The following is an 18674-nucleotide window of genomic DNA, read 5'->3' as shown; positions in this document are numbered from 1 at the left end:
CTAACCTGTCACTGTAAATTGCATTGCATATTATCATTTATTGTTATATTATCTTATATGGTTATTTGCACTATTTTTGACATTATGTGCTTATCTGATGTTGCTTAATTTAAAGGATTGTGAATAATACTATATATACACTTTTGGAGGCATTAACATATGGTTGATCTGCTGTGGAGAGAAGCACGCCAAATCATAGTATACAACTCTTGTGTGGACAACTGTGGGAATACTATACTCAAGGAAGCTTACCTCACACTTATCGGATTCAACACATGCTTATTGTTATGAACGGACATCCACACAGAGTATTTATAAGTAAATTTAACTAGTAGTGATTATACTGGTGCGATAGTCAACAGACTTAGTCATTTGGTCCATAATTGTTAACCGGAGGACGGACTAACTAACATATAACATTCACATTTGAAACCACTTTATGTGATATTGTTTAGTGCTTATGGCGTATTACTGTAAAATATCGAGGATGGGTATCCCATGCATTTAAACTCTAAATGTTCTATGTGCGATGCATACATCCTCTACGCTGTTATAAGACTATGGAAATAACAAATTATTGGTTAGTTTATCAATATATAAAATTTGTCAGCAGTGAATCGCGCGTGCGGCTGAGTGCAGTGGGTGGTGTATAGTTATTATACATCTTACACCACTGTCTTTTGTGCCAAACAAATTGCGAGCACTCTTGTTGATAGAATTATTACTATCATATTGAATAATTAAGTTAATCTTGACTATAGTTACCAGTGGAATGAGCACTATTAATGTGCTGTCATTGTTACTGTCTGGTAGCCTAGATTATTATTAAAACTGTGAAAGACGTTATATAAATATATAGTGTTACGTCCGGTGGACTCCACGATTTTTTTCTTTCCTCGAAACGATTTCGTGGAAGAAGGAAATCAAGGATCGACTTGCATTCGGAATGCAAAGCGATTCTTCTTAGAAATAAAGATAGCACTTAGAAGAACGCAACCTCACCCGCGGGTATCGTCATTAAACTTTAACAAATCTAATACTGAGAATGGCCAGTCGAGATAGCGTCAACGAAACTCTAAATAAATTTACGGGTTATATGATGAAAAGTTGTTATGAGAAATTCTAACTGTCCCGTATCTATTGGTACGGCTTTATGTTCCAAGCCTCTCTATCCAAAGAATTTTCAAAATAAAGATCTGGTCCTCGGAAGACAAATAATAAACGTAAGACAAAACCTTTCGAAATTGATAGTGCACGTGCGCTCGTTCGACAGGCCACCCTCAAGCGTTCTCCGAATCGCCAAATCATCAAGCGATAAGATAATCAGCTCACTCCCACTCTCTACTGGATGGAGCTAAGTCTCGAGCCAAAGGGCTTAACCAATTAAAATCTTAAGAGACCCCTCTCCTTAAAAAAAAATCAAGCTCCTTGACCTTAGGAAGGGAGTAATAGAAATCATTTCATTCGCCTAAAAAGATTCCCCACCATCCAGAAGGGAGGAGGAGTAAAATCCTTAAAACTCGCGAGCCGAAGACGCGGACACTTCAGTTCACAGTTCATAGAACATAGTTCATTTTAAAGAAATTACGACACTCTTTCGTGCAGCACAGAGTATCTGTTTAAATTCAATCATTGTCAATAAGTAAGTGAAGTGAGTGAGGTGAACTTTGGATCAACTGAGCATTCCACTCATCTTCAACCAACAGCCACCCACCTGCGCTTTCAGCTCCGGTCGGATTAAATTTCTTTTTCAACACCTTGCAACGTTCACAATAAGTAGTAAGTTTAAATTTCTCTCTCAGTTCCTATTTCTCTTTCCCATTCGACTGGCGATATCAAAAACGATCTTTAAGTAATTAAAGAGTTTGAATTATAGATCCTTAAAATAATAAAAATTTAATCAATAATACTCTCGATCAGTTAGAATTTCATAATAACCATCAATAGTAATTTATCGTTAACAATTCAATTCCCTTTCCATATAACTCTTATCTATTCGTTGCGGATTTCAGAATTGGAATTCACGAATATTCCTCCTATCTATTCGTTGCGGATTTCAGAATTGGAATTCACGAATATTACTCTCATCTATTCGTTGCGGATTTCAGAATTGGAATTCACGAATATTCCTCCTATCTATTCGTTGCGGATTTCAGAATTGGAATTCACGAATATTCCTCCTATCTATTCGTTGCGGATTTCAGAATTGGAATTCACGAATATTCCTCCTATCTATTCGTTGCGGATTTCAGAATTGGAATTCACGAATATTCCTCCTATCTATTCGTTGCGGATTTCAGAATTGGAATTCACGAATATTCCTCCTATCTATTCGTTGCGGATTTCAGAATTGGAATTCACGAATACTTCCCCACTCTCCAAAGATTCTTTACAGCAATCTATCCCATTAGTTCCCTTTAATTTTCTTCTCGATATAAATATATATATATATATATATATATATATATATTTGCTTCTTCGAATTGTGATCGGATATATTTCAAATGAAAGGATTGAACGATAAATAAACCTTGAAGATCGTTTCTTGATAGAGACCTAATATACCTGATCGATCATCTATCTTCATCAATAATTACCGTATTTAAATCGCGTATCTTAAATTTTACTAGTGTCGCCTCATAATTCGCGGTCAAACAATAGGCATTGGCGGAATCGCCGGAACAAACGGTTAAGAGAAGGGCTGGCTCAGGCTATCGGCGGTCCAGTAAATCGTTCGACCACTAGTATAGATAGCAAATTTTAAATTAAAAGTAACAAAATTGTAATAATCTCCAGCCAGGGTTAATACTTAAGATTAGATTTACCACTTTTATTCCTGGCTGACGTCCTCCGAACCAATGTAACACCCGCGGAAATTCCCTCACACATACAAACAACACACATATAAAATTTTCAACTATATTTTGTATTTTTAGAAAAGATCTTTATGTAAACATTTCATATCGCTCAAACGACTAATTATTGAATAAATGATAATTTATAATAAAGTCTTCATTTAATTTTGCTACCCGTTCTCATTCCTTGAAGTCCGAAATCGCACAGGGTCCCGTCCCGAGTAAAAGAGATTCGATTCTCTTACCGAAAAGGGACCGACGAGCGTAACGGCCTAGGACACTCACAGAGTTAAAGGGACCATTCTGGTCACTGACCTGTGCCAGGCCCCTGACAGTGCGCTCGACCCAATCTATACACACGCCCGAAAAGTGTGTCACCGGGTAAGTAGGTTGCGTCCTTCCAGACGGCCCGATCTTTTAAGGGTCTGGACGTAACATACTGATAAATTTTGGGGGCTCGTCCGGGATTGAAATGTGCGATCTTGGAAACCGGAATGAGTGACGGGACTCGAAGTAAAGTCAATAAAGACGAAATAGAAGATCTTTATAAAACTGCATTAGAGCGATATAGTAAACCAAAAAACACTCGAGCTATTTCTACTCCTTTACACACATCTACCCCTAAAGCGACATCTAAACAAGTCCAATTTATTGAGGAAAATTCTTCCAATTTAACTGAAAATACCCTAATTGCCGATTCGCCTGAGCCGTCTTCCAGCGATTCCGAATCTACCGCCGCAAACGCTAGTATAAGTAAAATAGTTGATAGTAATAACTTTGAAAATTATCCTGAAAACCCTAAAATCATGGCGCAACAAAATCCTTTCGCCACACTGAAATATGCGGTTGACGCTGTCCCCTTCTTCGATGGCAGCAACATTCCGCTTAACTATTTTATTGAAGGCTGCGAAGAAGCAAGATCAATGCTTCCTAAGGAAGCCGAACCGCAGTTTACTAAAATTTTAAGAACACGAATAGTAGGTGAAGCACGCAGAACAATTCAAGACCAAGATTTTGATAAAGTATCGCAACTAACTGCTTATTTAAAACGAATTTATGGGCCGGTAAAAACCGTCTATCAACTCCAAGGAGAACTAGGATGTGTTTATCAGAAAAATGACGAGGATGTAGTTACTTACGCTAACCGCGTCAAGATCTTAGGAAAACAGATATTAGAAGCGTATAGAGGACCCGGAAATACATTGCCGGACCAAGCTACTAAGACATCGCTAGAAAAAGACATGAGTAAATGTTTTATAAGGGGGCTTAAGCCCGAAATCGAACAAAGAATAGCGAGGGATTTAGATGTACAAGAAACGGTCGCCGATGCCTTAAGGATAGAAAGAGAACTGCGGGTAATGACAGATTTACGACAGGGACAGAGCAATGACTCAAACAGAACAAAAATATTACCTACTAATCGATTGCGGGAAACGTGCCAAATTTGCCTCAAAGAGGGGCATGTAGCAAACAATTGTCGAAAACTCTCTCAATTTTCACTACAAAATCACCATACATCTGATCTAGGCATGGAAATATTAATATGTCAGATTTGTAAAAAACGAGGGCATAGTGCTGACAAATGTCGGTTTCGCGATCCTCAAGCTCGACAAACGATAAACGTAATACAGGAAAAAGCTGTCACCTGTCAATTATGTTCAAAACCAGGACATAATGCAAAAACCTGTCGACAAAATACTAATAGTCAACCCAATAAAGTCTCTGTAATTTGCCAGTGGTGTGATAAGCCAGGGCATTCCGCCAATAATTGCTGGAAAAAACAAAATGAAGAGAGAGACCTCGAAAATAAACCGAGAATTACTTGCCAAACTTGCGACAAATTCGGACACACCTCTAAAGAATGTCGTTCTAAAATTAATCAAAAAGCGGCGCCTAAGAACGATTTATTCTGTCGATATTGCAAAGACCGAGGTCATCTACTCGATGATTGTCAATTACGTATCGCGAGTAACAACCGTCGCAAGGAAAATAGTCAGGGAAACTACAAGGGCCCCTCGACGTCGGGTGTGCAGCAGGGGGCCGGGCAGACCTCACACCCTTCACAATCTCAAGTGGCCAAGTAGGAAGTAATAACATAAATGTACAGCCTGTGACAGTAAATCTCAACAAGCAAAGCCTAGTGCCTACTGTCTGGGTTAACGTTAAAGATATGCCGACTTCCATAACTCTTATGTTAGATACAGGATCTGGACCTAATGTTATCAAAGAAAATTTCGCGCCTGAGGGACTTAATATTAATTACAAAAATATATTAAAATTAAATGGTATAAATGATTATCCTGTTTACACCCTCGGTGAAATCGTATTAACTCTTTTTGAACTACCAGTCATCTTTCATATTGTATCTAACGATTTCCCAATTCTGCAATCTGGAATATTAGGCAATGAATTTTTTAAACAAACTTTTTCGAAAATAGATTATGCGGAAGAATGCCTGGTTGCATCCGGAATTAACATACCTTTCTTTACGCCGGAGATGATCGTAGTGGCTCCACGATCTGAGTCATTATTTTATGTGAGGATAAAAAATCCAGAAATAAAAGTAGGATATATACCCAGATTAAAATTAACTCACGGAATTTATCTAGGGGACACCATTGTCGAAAATACATCCGGAAAAGCGTATTTAAACATCATAAGTACCCTAGACGAAGAAACGGAAGTACAAGTTCCGAACTTGCGCTTAAAACCGTTGAATGAAGTGCTTGACGACCATGAATCTACACTGGAAAACAGAAACGACTTAGAAAAATCAGTCCGTATGGAGGAAGAAATTAAACATAAGGAATTTAACAAAAAGACTGAAGAGCTCAATTACAAAGGTGAGATGGAAATCGAAGATAAAAATAAAAATACAAATGAAGTTAGCATCAAGGAATCTCAAAACAAAACTAATAAAGAAATAATAAATCAAGAAGAAAATGAAATCAAAAATAAGAATAAAAATAAAATAAAAATAAAAAGGAAGAAAGAAGAGGAAACTGCAAGTTGCAAAAATGGAGCGGACTTTGAACATGAAAACCATCAACATAATCCTACTATTGATGGAATATTGAATGAAAATAAAGAAGAGATATTAAACAAAAGGGAAAACAAGAAAGAAATTAAAAATAAAAATAACCATGAAGAAAAAATCAGGGAAATAAATTCAAAAATCCTAGAAGAGGCAAATTACCAGACCTCTCCAGGGGAAATTAACTCTAGGATTTCGGAGGGAAATTTCCAAACCTCGACAGAAAATCCTAGTTCCGTCAATTCTGAGGAGGGAAGTTACCAAACCTCATTACACAATTCGACACCTTCTTATTTTAAAAAGGGGAGCAATTCCTTATCCCCCTTTGATATCGAATTTCCGGAATTCGAATTATTTTCAAAAAATAATGATAATGAATTTGAAATTTCTCTAAAAAATCTCCTCAATAAAGTTCCAACGATGACTCGGAAAAATAAAAAATTAAAAATTAAAGGTCTCAAAGAATACAGACCGTCTTCAAGAATTTCCACGTCTTTGTTAAACAAATCTCAAGAGATCATAGATAAATTTATGCGAAAACGTAAATCAAAACATGACGAAAATCAACAAATTAATACTGCAAATTCCAAGTGTTTGGTGGTCACTGAAATAAAAATGAAGGATCGATTCGTTAAAATAATAGAATCTCTACGATTAGAACATCTAAATGGAACAGAGAGAGACAACGTAATAAAATTAATAACGAATAGTCAAGATCGATTTCACATTCCCGGAGAAAAATTGACTGCGACGAACGTATTACTACACCAAATTCCGACCACAGACGACCATCCAATAAATACCCGACAGTATCGTTTCCCACAAATACACAAAGAAGAAATAAATAGACAGGTAGAAGAATTACTAGAAGGAGGCATTGTGAAACACTCACAATCACCTTACAATACGCCTATATGGATTGTGCCAAAAAAGGAAGATTCAAAGGGTAATAAAAGGTGGAGAATGGTCTTAGACTTTCGCGCTTTAAATGAAAAAACTATAGGAGATGCATATCCTCTTCCGAATATCGTTGATATATTGGATCAATTAGGAGGAGCTCGTTATTTTTCAGTATGCGACTTAGCATCCGGTTTTCACCAAATAAAAATGGATTCTGTAGATAGTCATAAAACCGCATTTACAACGCCTTTTGGACATTATGAATTCGAGCGAATGCCTTTCGGTCTTAAAAACGCTCCAGCGACCTTTCAACGCCTAATGGATTTAGTGTTGACCGGATTACAAGGTGAAGAATTATTTGTTTATATGGATAATATCGTCATTTACGCATCTTCATTGGAAGAACATGAAAGGAAATACAATGCATTAATTGAACGTCTTCGTGAGGCTAACCTGAAATTACAACCTGATAAATGTGAGTTTCTGAAATCTGAAGTAACATATCTGGGACATGTAATCGGCAGAGATGGAGTAAAACCGGATCCGAAAAAATTAGAAGCAGTACAACACTTTCCAAGACCGAAAACGCCAAGAAATATTAAACAATTTTTGGGACTTGCCGGATATTATAGAAGATTTATACCGAACTTTTCTAAATTAGCGAAACCATTAACATTATTATTAAAGAATGATGTACGATTTGAGTGGACGGCCACTCAAGAGGAGTCATTTGAAACTTTAAAACAAAAATTGTGCGAAGAACCAGTATTACAATACCCGGATTTCTCTAAACCATTTATTTTAACCACCGACGCTTCTGGCATAGCTGTAGGAGGAATCCTATCACAGGGACAAGTAAATAAAGATAGGCCGATAGCCTATGCCTCACGAACTCTGACGGACAATGAATTAAAGTACGATACCTACGAAAAAGAAGCACTTGCAATAGTATATTGCGTTAAGCATTTCCGACCATACTTGTACGGAAGAAAATTCACCTTAGTTACAGATCATAAACCACTAATGTGGTTTAAAAACGCTCAAGATGCAAATATGCGGATATTAAGATGGAGATTGAAATTGGCCGAATATGATTATGAAGTAGTATACAAGGCAGGAAAAACTAATGTAAATGCAGATGCACTATCCAGGAATCCAGCAAATATTGAAGAATTTGATTGCAAAATTATAAGAAATAAAGAACTCTTAAACCCTGACAACCCCGAAGATGCTCAAGTAATATCTGAAATGTTAGAAGAACTTGAAGAAGACGAAGAAGAAGAAGAAAGCGACTATTTTCATTTACATCTTTCCGATAGCGAGGATAATGAAGAAATAATAACGGAAGATAATCCTGACTTACTTCCATTTACTTTAGAAGAATTAAATGAACCAGTCGAGGCCCAGCTAACAGAGAAAGCATTGATACATGATCCTCCTAGACAGAACAGAATATTAACAAGAAGTCAGACAGCTAAATTCAAAATTGATACCGAAAAAATTTATGAACGAAATGATCCACCTGATAAAAATTATAAAACAATAAATGAATTAAGCACAAAAGAAGTAAGGAAGGAAGAAGAAGATACGGAAGAAGAAGATACGGAAGAAGATGACATTAATAAAAATCTAAAATCCAGGAAAATAAAACCCTTTATAATCGGAAATAAATTCTTAAAGAGTAATATTCTCGACTCACGTGAATTACTATCCCTAAAAAAATTACCCTTTTAAAAAAAAGGTAAAAAAAGGTGCTAAGTCCGCGTAAAAAACAGTATATGTATTTGCAAAATAGTGTATTATTAACTGTAAAATACTATTGTAAAAAACCTGTCTCCAAAATAGTGTTATTTTAAAACTGTAAAAAACTACTGTAAAAAACCTATCTTCAAAATAGGATTATTTTAATCTACAAAATAGTTATTTTAATCTGCACAAAATAGTGTTATTTTAAACCGTAAAAAATTGTTCTACAAATTATTTTAATTTTGTGTAAAATTGTATATCCTACAAAAATAATGATATCAAAAAAATTGCGCTAAGTGAAAATAAAAACTTATAAAAATATTTTAACCAAAAAAAGTTATACAAAATAGTTTTAATTTTCTACATTATATCCTAGAAAAATGATGATATCCAAAAATTACGCTAATTGAAAATAAAAACTTAAAATATTTTAACTAAAAAAAATTGTACAAAATAATTGTTTTAATTTCCTACAAATAATATTAAAAAGTTGCGCCAACTGAATAAAAATTTTCACTATAAAATATACATTTCTTTTTTATTTCCAATATTAAAAGAAAAATGATATTAAATGAATTGTAATATATCTATTATAAAAAATCGTTGAAAATATGAACAATCATACACATTGCAATAATCATATGCATATAATGCCTGAAAAGTTTAATTAAAAAAAAAAAAAAGGAAATGATAATACAAAATACAAAATTAAAAATTATTAAAAAAATTAAAAATTAGAAATTAATAAAAAAAAAATAAAAATTTATTTAAAAATTAAAAATTAATACATATAAAAAAATTTTAGTTAAAAAACTTAGCGCTGCTACGTTGAATAATGTGCTAATGAAATTAGCAGCGCTAAGTTTTTTAACTAAAATTTTTTTATATGTATTAATTTTTAATTTTTAAATAAATTTTTATTTTTTTTTTATTAATTTCTAATTTTTAATTTTTTTAATAATTTTTAATTTTGTATTTTGTATTATCATTTCCTTTTTTTTCTTTAATTAAACTTTTCAGGATATATGCATATGATTATTGCAATGTGTATGATTGTTCATATTTTCAACGATTTTTTATAATAGATATATTACAATTCATTTAATATCATTTTTCTTTTAATATTGGAAATAAAAAAGAAATGTATATTTTATATTGGTAAAATTTTTATTCAGTTGGCGCAACTTTTTAATATTATTTGTAGGAAATTAAAACAATTATTTTGTACAATTTTTTTTAGTTAAAATATTTTAAGTTTTTATTTTCAATTAGCGTAATTTTTGGATATCATCATTTTTCTAGGATATAATGTAGAAAATTAAAACAACTATTTTGTATAACTTTTTTTGGTTAAAATATTTTTATAAGTTTTTATTTTCACTTAGCGCAATTTTTTTGATATCATTATTTTTGTAGGATATACAATTTTACACAAAATTAAAATAATTTGTAGAACAATTTTTTACGGTTTAAAATAACACTATTTTGTGCAGATTAAAATAACTATTTTGTAGATTAAAATAATCCTATTTTGAAGATAGGTTTTTTACAGTAGTTTTTTACAGTTTTAAAATAACACTATTTTGGAGACAGGTTTTTTACAATAGTATTTTACAGTTAATAATACACTATTTTGCAAATACATATACTGTTTTTTACGCGGACTTAGCACCTTTTTTTACCTTTTTTTTAAAAGGGTAATTTTTTTAGGGATATCACTCTTTTTTGTACTATATGTTAAACATCTTTAAATAAATGAGCAAAGAACCCGCCACCACCCCCGTCATATTTCATTAAAATTCGACGGTCCTCTTTGCTTACTATATAGATATTCAGATCCTTCAAACTTCTTTGCTATTCTTATTGCAAAAATAACGGATAATTATAAATCAATATGTCATTAGAAATCTACATTTATTATTCACAATTAATACTTATAAATCCATTAATGAATAATCGTTGCTTTGCTTATCTAATTCATCATTGAATATATAAATGGAACGGAGAAAAAGTGAGTTATTTAATTCTATTTTTAATAGTAAGGAAAATAAAGACAAATTATCAAGAGACACGGTAGTGTTGGCAACTTACCTAAATATTTTTTCACAGTTCATAAATAATGCAGAATATGAAGCAGTCTTCACGAAATTATTGTTGATACATTACAACATTCTTTTATATGGGACTGATCGAAAGGGTTTTCTATCATTTTTATACAAATATTTTATAACTTATATTATACATTTACAGTTCCAGAAACGAAAAAGAACCAGCAACAATTAATGATAATGAAACTCACAAAAGGTAAGCAATGATTATTAATAATATCTATAAAGATATTTTATAATATAATTTATTATTTTATATATTTTATTTCAATCTTTTATTATAATCTTCTATTTATATATGTTTCACGCATGATACTGTTTAACTTTTATTTAAATGTCTTATTATAATTCATATATGTATTATACATACAAATACATATAATTACTCATCGCAATAACTAATGATTGTTATAATACATATATATTACTATATGTTGCATGCGCAATACAAATGCATTATAATAAAAAATTAAAATAGATCATTAAAATTAAAACTAACCATTAGTTGTTGCGATACGTAACTATATGTACTTCTGCGTATAACACATATATATGTATTACAATAAAAGATTAAAATAAAGGTTAACCAAGTATTGTGTGTGCAACTCATATGCATTACAATAAGGATTAAAATAATAAAATATATAAAATAATAAAATATTATAAAATTTTTTATAGAAATGATAGATAACAATCTATTATTTCATTATAAAAATTTTATAATCTATTTTAATATTTTATTATCTTAATCTTTTATTATAATGCATATGTATTGCACACACAATACTTGGTTAACTTTTATTTTAACACTTTATTGTAATACATATTGTAATACATATATATAATAAAAATATAGAAATATATAATAAAAATAGATGACAAAGAATTAATTTTTATTTTAATCTTTTATTGTAATACATAATATAAAAATATTTTATATTGTACAATATATTTTATACATTTCTATTTTCAGATCTAACGAAAAGGAAAATGAAGAAAATCCTAAAAAGTAAGTGTAACACATTATATTATTAATACATATGCGTAAGGAATGATAGATAACAAGGGAATAAAAATTTATTTTACTATTTTTATTGTAATTCACTTATTGTAATTACTTATTTTTTATTGTAATTCATATTTGTGTTGCACACACAATACATATATGCATTACAATAAAAGATTAAAATGAAGATTAATCATTTATTATCTATCATTTCTACTATCATTTCTAAACATATTTTATAATATGTATTTTATATGTTTCCATTCTTTCAGAACCTACAATATGGAAGAAATGGAGCCAGAAATTGAATTGTCGTCCTTTTTACGTGTTGAGGCTGAAGCGGCTTTAAAAGAAAATATAATACTTAAAAAAAAAAATACAAAAATTAATGGAAACACAAAAATTAATGGAAACACAAAAAGAATCGCCTCCACCAACGATGGCATCACTACCACCGCCACTGCCGCCGTCAACGTCGTCACCGCTGCCATCGCCGTCAGCGTCGTCACCGCTGTCACCGATAACGACAGCGGGGCAAGTAAGAGGTAAATAATTTTGAATTATATAATTGGCACGTTAATTATAAAGGAATCAGCTAAATGAATCAGCTATGTTAAAAGTTAATAAATCTATTACATTTTCAGATTTATGAATTTAACATTGCCCAAAGTATTTTTAGCCTTCTATAGAATTAAAATTTGTATTTTCATGAATTTTTGTGTCGTATAAATTATATTTTACAAAAGAAATTTTTAATTCACAAATAATTATTTTTATATTTTAAAAGGCTAAAAGTATTTTGCGTAATGTTAAATTCATGAATCTGAATGTACATATATTAAAATTAGATTTATTAACTTTCAATATAGTTAATCCGTGCAGTTCTTCTTTAAATATTATATTCAAATAAAATAACATTAAAATATTTCTTTTATTGTAGAACAACCGCGTGCACGATGGGCTAGAGCGGGACGGTCGAGAGGACGAGGCCGAGGCCGAAGTTCCAATCCAAGAACCTCAGCCCGTTATAGAAATAATATTTTTAATTTTTATTAATATTTAAATGTGTATGCGTGTGCGTGTGTGTGTGTGTGTGTGTGTGTGTGTGTGTGCGCGCGCGTGTGTGTGTGTATCATCATACATAGAATATTTTTTATAAATGTGTCTTTTTGTTTTTTCTTTCTATGCTTTGCACAAACTACTTTTTATTTTTCATTTCCTTTTGCAAAGCATAAGCTATTTTTAATTTTGAAAATTTAAATATTCTACGTTATGATGATATAAAAATATGTTTGTATATGTGTACATGCGTGTGCGTGTGTGTATGTAATATCATCAGAGCATAGAGTATTTATTTTTTCTTTCTATGCTTTTGCATAAACTACTTTTCATTTTTTTCATTTTTAATTTTCTTTCGCAAAGCATAAGTTATTTTTAATTTTGAAATTTTGAATTTCAATACTCTATGTTATGATGATATAAAAATATGTGTGTGTGTGTGTGTGTACATCATCATACATAGAATATTTTTTTTTATAAATGTGTTTTTTCGTTTTTTCTTTCTATGCTTTGCATAAACTACTTTTTATTTTTAATTTTCTTTTGCAAAGCATAAGCTACTTTTAATTTTGAAATTTTGAATTTCAATATTCTATGTTATAATGATTATATCAACTGCAATAAAATGAGCATTATATTTTTTCAATGCCATTGCTAGAGCTGTGATGACTATACCAGAACCACTACCTATTTCTAAACAAATCACAGGTTTCATCGCATGCAGAATGTCTAAATCTTCTTCCAAAGTATCTATTAAAAGATACGAATCCTCAGAAGGATCATAAACTGTCTTGAGTTCTTCATCTGATAAATTAACTACTGGAGTTTCCATAATTTATGGTGAAAATTGTAAGAAATTTCTTTTATAAAACTTGCAAAGTAATCAATGTTAAGTAATAACAATCCGCTGCTTCAGCTCTATTTGACATATCCTATAACAAAGAGAATAGTTATGCATAAAAAATAATACTCTTCGCAACTTGTAGTACATGATAGAAGCACAATTTTTTATAACATTCCAATAATTATATATGAAAATTGAAAATGATTTTCAAAATGCTCAAGAATTCTTGTAAAATAGGTAACAATAAGATATATATGTTGCTTGTGTAAGTAAATCGCAATTTTTTATCGTTACAATTCGATGAATAAACATATATTTTGCAATAAATAGTACGTACTGTGAAAGAAATATAAGAATAATAAATATACGTAAATTTGCAAGAAGAAACGCGAAAAATAAATGTTACTATTATTGCATGCGCGCTGAACAGAAAACTTGACGTCACCTTGTGGCGCGAATTCTCTCGTCCAGTTGATCCACCGTAGGTTTCAAGAGACTCATAAGACCTTCCGTTAATGCATCCCGCGTCGGATTTTCGCAAAAGTCATCTATCTTGTCGTCGATAGATGTATTGTCACTCGCTGTGTCCACGTCCATGTTATAGCTGTAGTGAAGTAGACACTACCGTGTCTCTTGATATATATATATATATATATATATATATATATATATAATCTGAAATAATAATATAGATACAATCTAATCTAAATATATAAATGTTATATGTATATTATTATATGTATATTATTATTTTATATAATTACCTGAAGTGACACACTTAACCTTTTACAACATATTTATAAGCACCGTTAACGCCACAGAGCGCTACTAACGCTGCGTCGCGTGAATCACTGCTAGCGCATTCTTGTGGCAGACGTTGGAAACGTATTTCTGTATATTCTTTGTTACATTAAGAGGAGTTGACGATGACTATGACGACGTTTCTTAATCGAAATTTTCACATTTCAGACTTTGCATCATGATATCTCCGTTTACAGAGCACGTAGCGCAAAAATAAAAACACTTTTATTATTTAATTTAAACCCAAGCTATCGATTAATTCTACTAAGAACTCGATCCGTTGAGTGGTTATATGAGAAATAAAAATATCGAGTTATACTCTCAATCCGACCCGCGTAATAATACACGGAGTGCATTTTTTTGCTTACGCTGGGACTTAGCAAAGACACTACCGTGTCTCTTGATTTTTACGAAAAGACAACATTGCATATTTTGTTGATACTGAGGGAAATCCTCTGGATTCTGGATCTAAAAAATTATTTGAGCGAAATGAATTACCACATCTAAATTCTCTTGCCTTGGGTAAAGCTAACGCCATAAAATATAAGAACTATTACCACGTGGCACTGCCTGTCAGCGAAGGACAACGAGAAGGTCCTACAGTAACTCTCAACCAAATCGTTACAGTATTAAACGATTTACGAAATCTACTTGAAACATTGAAATTAGAAACACTCAGCATAGCAAAGACTGATTATGTTAACAATGTCCCGTGGGATAATATTAAGATACAGCTTCGATTAATACTTCTCGACACACCTACTAAAATAATAATATGTAATGGATTAATTAAATATCCTCCTAAAGATTTACGCCCTGTTATAATCGGCGAGACGCACTGTCCACCAGCAGGAGGACATCGTGGCGTTACTAAAACATACCATAGAATAAAACATAATTATTATTGGGAAAATTTAAAATCAGACGTCCAAAAATATATACAACAATGTTTACAATGTCAGTTAAAGAAATTAGTCCGTGTAAAAACTAAACTGCCCATGATAATCACTGACACTCCAGGATCTGCCTTCGATAAAGTAGCAATGGATATCGTTGGTCCTTTACCAAAGACCGAGAGGGGCAACGAATATATATTAACATTGCAAGATCAATTAACAAAATTTTGCATGGGAATACCATTGCCAAACCAGACATCTGAAACAATTGCAGAAGCATTCGTAGACCGTTTTATTTGCGTACTTGGATCCCCCAAGGCTATATTAACAGATCAAGGCAGAAATTTTATTAGCGACTTAATGAAGAAAATAGCTAAATTATTTAAAATTCGTAAATTCCGTACTACCGCCTTTCATCCGCAATCAAACGGATCTTTGGAAAGGTCACATCACGCACTAGGAGAATATCTTAAACAATATGCTAATGAACAAAAGCAATGGGACCGATGGATAGGACTTGCAATGTTTAATTATAACACAAACGTCCACGAAGCTACGAAACACACTCCATACGAGTTAGTATTTGGAAAAATAGCAAGAGTTCCTTCAAGTGAACTTCCAGCATCCGAAGATAGATTAGCGAATTACGATGAATACCTGATAAACCTTGTAACACAGCTACACAACATTCAAGGGAATGCAAGAGAAAATGTAATCAGCGCCAAGCATAGATCAAAGAAATATTATGACAGAAAAATCAATCCTCAAACCTTTAAACCTGGAGATCAGGTATTTTTACTAAAGGGCCCGAAACCGGGAAAATTCGGCGATCATTACACAGGTCCTCATGAAGTTTTAGAAATTTTAAATAAAAATAATGTAAGGATAAAAATAAAAAAGAACAGCCGAATAGTACATCCAAATCGGTTGCGAATTTCTTATATTAAACCTATTAATAAATCATCAAACCATCAAGAGGATAAACAATAGTGATAATAATAATATTAATAATAATAGTAATAATAAAACCTCATATACGTATACATGTAATATCCTTTTGTTAGGTAGTAACTAAATAATAAATATAATAATTAATCGACGTAAATGAATGATAAATAGATAGGTTAATTATGTCATATATATATATATAAGAAAAATTTGCAGATGGATCCCAGGGGAATAGCTACGTTAACATTCTTACTCGTGAACTTACAATTCACCCATGGAATAATAGGCTACGATTGTGGTTCAGCGTCTGCTAATCTCACCAACCTTATCATTACTAAACATCGAAGAATGTGATATTCCCCAGCAAAGCGTCAATTCAAGCCGAATTTATATTCAACTACTTCAAATTAACGAATTTGACTCTGTGAAAGTAATACAATGTAAAATTGAAATCGACCGATTAATTAAGAAATGCGGGATGTTTTCTCACACCATGGATGTCTTTAACGGCAAATATTCGTTCATACAAGAAACCACTCGTGAAGCATGCCGCCGTATGCACACTTATGGAACTTATGAATTGGCAGGAACATATATAACTGGGTTAAAATCAAATCAAACCCTGACACGTCCTATAATATTAGCTGGTCACGTCGACTCGGAAGGATCGTGTTCCGGAAGCGCTTATTCCGACCCATATGGAACATGGGCGGACGTCATTGTACTGGGCAGTATTAAAATTACTCTCCAAGATTACATAGCCGACGTAAAAATAAATACTAATAAAGTACACCTCAGATCTGGAGTAGCGTGTGAACTCAGCGCTACAAGTTGTTTAGATATAGAAGGAGGAGATACCTTCTGGGATCCCGTACCTGCTGATACTTGCAAATTTTCTAGCTATGGCGTATTATATGAAGGATATGCTGACAAGATAATTGACAGCATGAATCAGCAATCACAAGTAGCTTATTCGTTAACAGCACAAAACACTATATTCGCATTAACCAGCCGTGGGAAATATATTACTTGTGGATATACTCTAATTCGTACTGAACATCCAAAATTAATAATTTTCGAAGCATCACCTGGCATTGAAATCTTTAAGAAGCAATCAAAAGTATCAAATCTTGACATTTTTACATACATGAATTCCAAATTCGTGTATGTAGAAAGACATATACGTACACAAATAAGTGAATTATATAGAAATATACTTTTACAACAATGTAATCTGGAGCAACAATTATTGCAAAACGCCTTAGCCATAGCAACTCAATCGCCTGATATATTTGCATATTATTTAATGAAAGGACCAGGATATATGGCACTGTTAGCCGGTGAGGTAATCCACATAGTAAAATGCGTACCTGTCGAGGTGAGACTTGCTCAAACGGAATATTGTTACAATCAACTTCCTGTATTAAGGGGAAATCGAACATTCTTTTTGACACCGCAGACACATGTAATACTGCGTCAGGGGATACAAACGGCATGCAACGCATTTGCACCTGCAATGTACCTGCTGGGAGATTCATGGTATAAACTTATGCCTAAACCAGTAGATACAGTACCCCCTGCCATTATGAAACCTCTAACCAAGCCTACTTGGAAGTACGTTAGCCCTGGTTCGCTAGCCACTAGTGGCATATATAGCGAAAACGATCTGGAAGATCTAAAAGACCATATTATGTTCCCTGCCGAGAGGCCCGCGGTACTTAACACCATCGCCAGGGGAATAATGGGAAGACCTACATCCTTATAGGGAGGTTCAATTACCAATCTTTTAGACAAAGACGCAATAGAAAAAATCGCCGTCTCTACCTGGGAAAAATTTTGGAATAGATTTTTAATTTTCGGAAACATCAGCGCTGGAATAATGGGAATATATCTATCCGTTAGAATTTTTTAATTGATATTAGATACTCTAGTTCATGGCTACGCTTTGCATACAGTATATGGTTGGTCCATATACTTGCTTGGAGCCATCTGGGATTCTCTCACTCAGTTCTTATTACACTTAAAACTAAAGCAACCACCGTCAACAAACAAACCATCCGCTCCGCTCGAGAATCCACAAAAGAATAAACACCCCGCTGACACTGAAGGATCCTCAGACCGTATCTATCCATCTCTTTCTGATAAAGAGAACACTACCTATACTCTACAACTCAGGGAATGAAGGTTTAAGCATTCCGCTACAAACCTCTATCCCCTCTCTACAGCCTTCTGTCAACGTTATCTTCCGTAAAACTCAAATAGATAATCGGCGGAAAAGTCGCAAATGATAAGACAAATTAACCTCTTTTATAGAAAAATGGAACCAGCAGCCATTGACACGGGAAGCCTTACACGATCTCGGCTGGAGGTTTTTATTCTCCGGGTCGTGTCTCCCTTATTATTTTGGGTCCGGTTGAAAAACGGCGACCAGGACCTTCAGGAGTTGGAAGAGGAACTTGCCCTCCGTATGTCAAGAC

The 18674-nt window shown here is 32.8% G+C and overlaps 2 protein-coding genes, 1 long non-coding RNA gene and 1 pseudogene across 4 annotated transcripts; 3 read left to right on the top strand and 1 right to left on the bottom strand.

Moving 5' to 3' along the window:
- The first annotated feature begins 3621 nt into the window (after window positions 1-3621).
- On the top strand, window positions 3622-4990 carry LOC145963114 (uncharacterized). Its single transcript, XM_083084782.1, has one exon. It carries the CDS (start codon window positions 3662-3664, stop codon window positions 4937-4939), a length of 1278 nt encoding a protein of 425 aa, XP_082940908.1. The 5' UTR covers window positions 3622-3661; the 3' UTR covers window positions 4940-4990.
- A 5182-nt stretch (window positions 4991-10172) lies between these two features.
- On the top strand, window positions 10173-12034 carry LOC145963046 (uncharacterized). Its single transcript, XR_014436059.1, has 3 exons — window positions 10173-10839; window positions 11617-11652; window positions 11922-12034. It is a non-coding gene; the product is annotated as an uncharacterized LOC145963046 (long non-coding RNA).
- On the bottom strand, window positions 11530-14443 carry LOC145963045 (SNAPIN protein homolog). 2 transcript variants are annotated; one of them, XM_083084643.1, is made up of 3 exons: window positions 14317-14443; window positions 13998-14227; window positions 11530-13640 (listed from the first exon to the last, which is right to left on the bottom strand). In XM_083084643.1, the coding sequence occupies exons 2-3, from the start codon at window positions 14147-14149 to the stop codon at window positions 13598-13600; spliced, it is 195 nt and encodes a 64-aa protein (XP_082940769.1). In that variant the 5' UTR covers window positions 14150-14227; window positions 14317-14443; the 3' UTR covers window positions 11530-13597. The 2 variants fall into 2 exon arrangements, with proteins under 2 accessions (XP_082940769.1, XP_082940770.1); XM_083084644.1 differs by having other exon boundaries at window positions 13998-14184.
- Window positions 14444-16271: 1828 nt separating this feature from the next.
- On the top strand, window positions 16272-18379 carry LOC145962409 (uncharacterized; annotated as a pseudogene).
- The last annotated feature ends 295 nt before the right edge of the window (window positions 18380-18674 follow it).

Source organism: Camponotus vicinus, unplaced genomic scaffold (genome assembly GCF_025532165.1).
Source record: "Camponotus vicinus isolate PSW18456_S1 unplaced genomic scaffold, iyCamVici1.0 SCAF_12, whole genome shotgun sequence".
Classification (NCBI taxonomy): Eukaryota; Metazoa; Arthropoda; class Insecta; order Hymenoptera; family Formicidae; genus Camponotus; species Camponotus vicinus.
Note: the sequence above shows the minus strand (reverse complement) of the source record. Positions and strands in the feature narration are given on the sequence as shown.

Bases quoted from the DNA above. Each gene is read 5' to 3' on its own strand.
- LOC145963114 (XM_083084782.1), top strand. From the start codon at position 3,662: ATGGCGCAACAAAATCCTTTCGCCACACTGAAATATGCGGTTGACGCT.
- LOC145963045 (XM_083084643.1), bottom strand. From the start codon at position 14,149: ATGGACGTGGACACAGCGAGTGACAATACATCTATCGACGACAAGATA. The intron at 13,641-13,997 runs GTGACGTCAAGT...TCTTTGTTATAG, and splicing joins GAGAGAATTCGCGCCACAAG to GATATGTCAAATAGAGCTGA.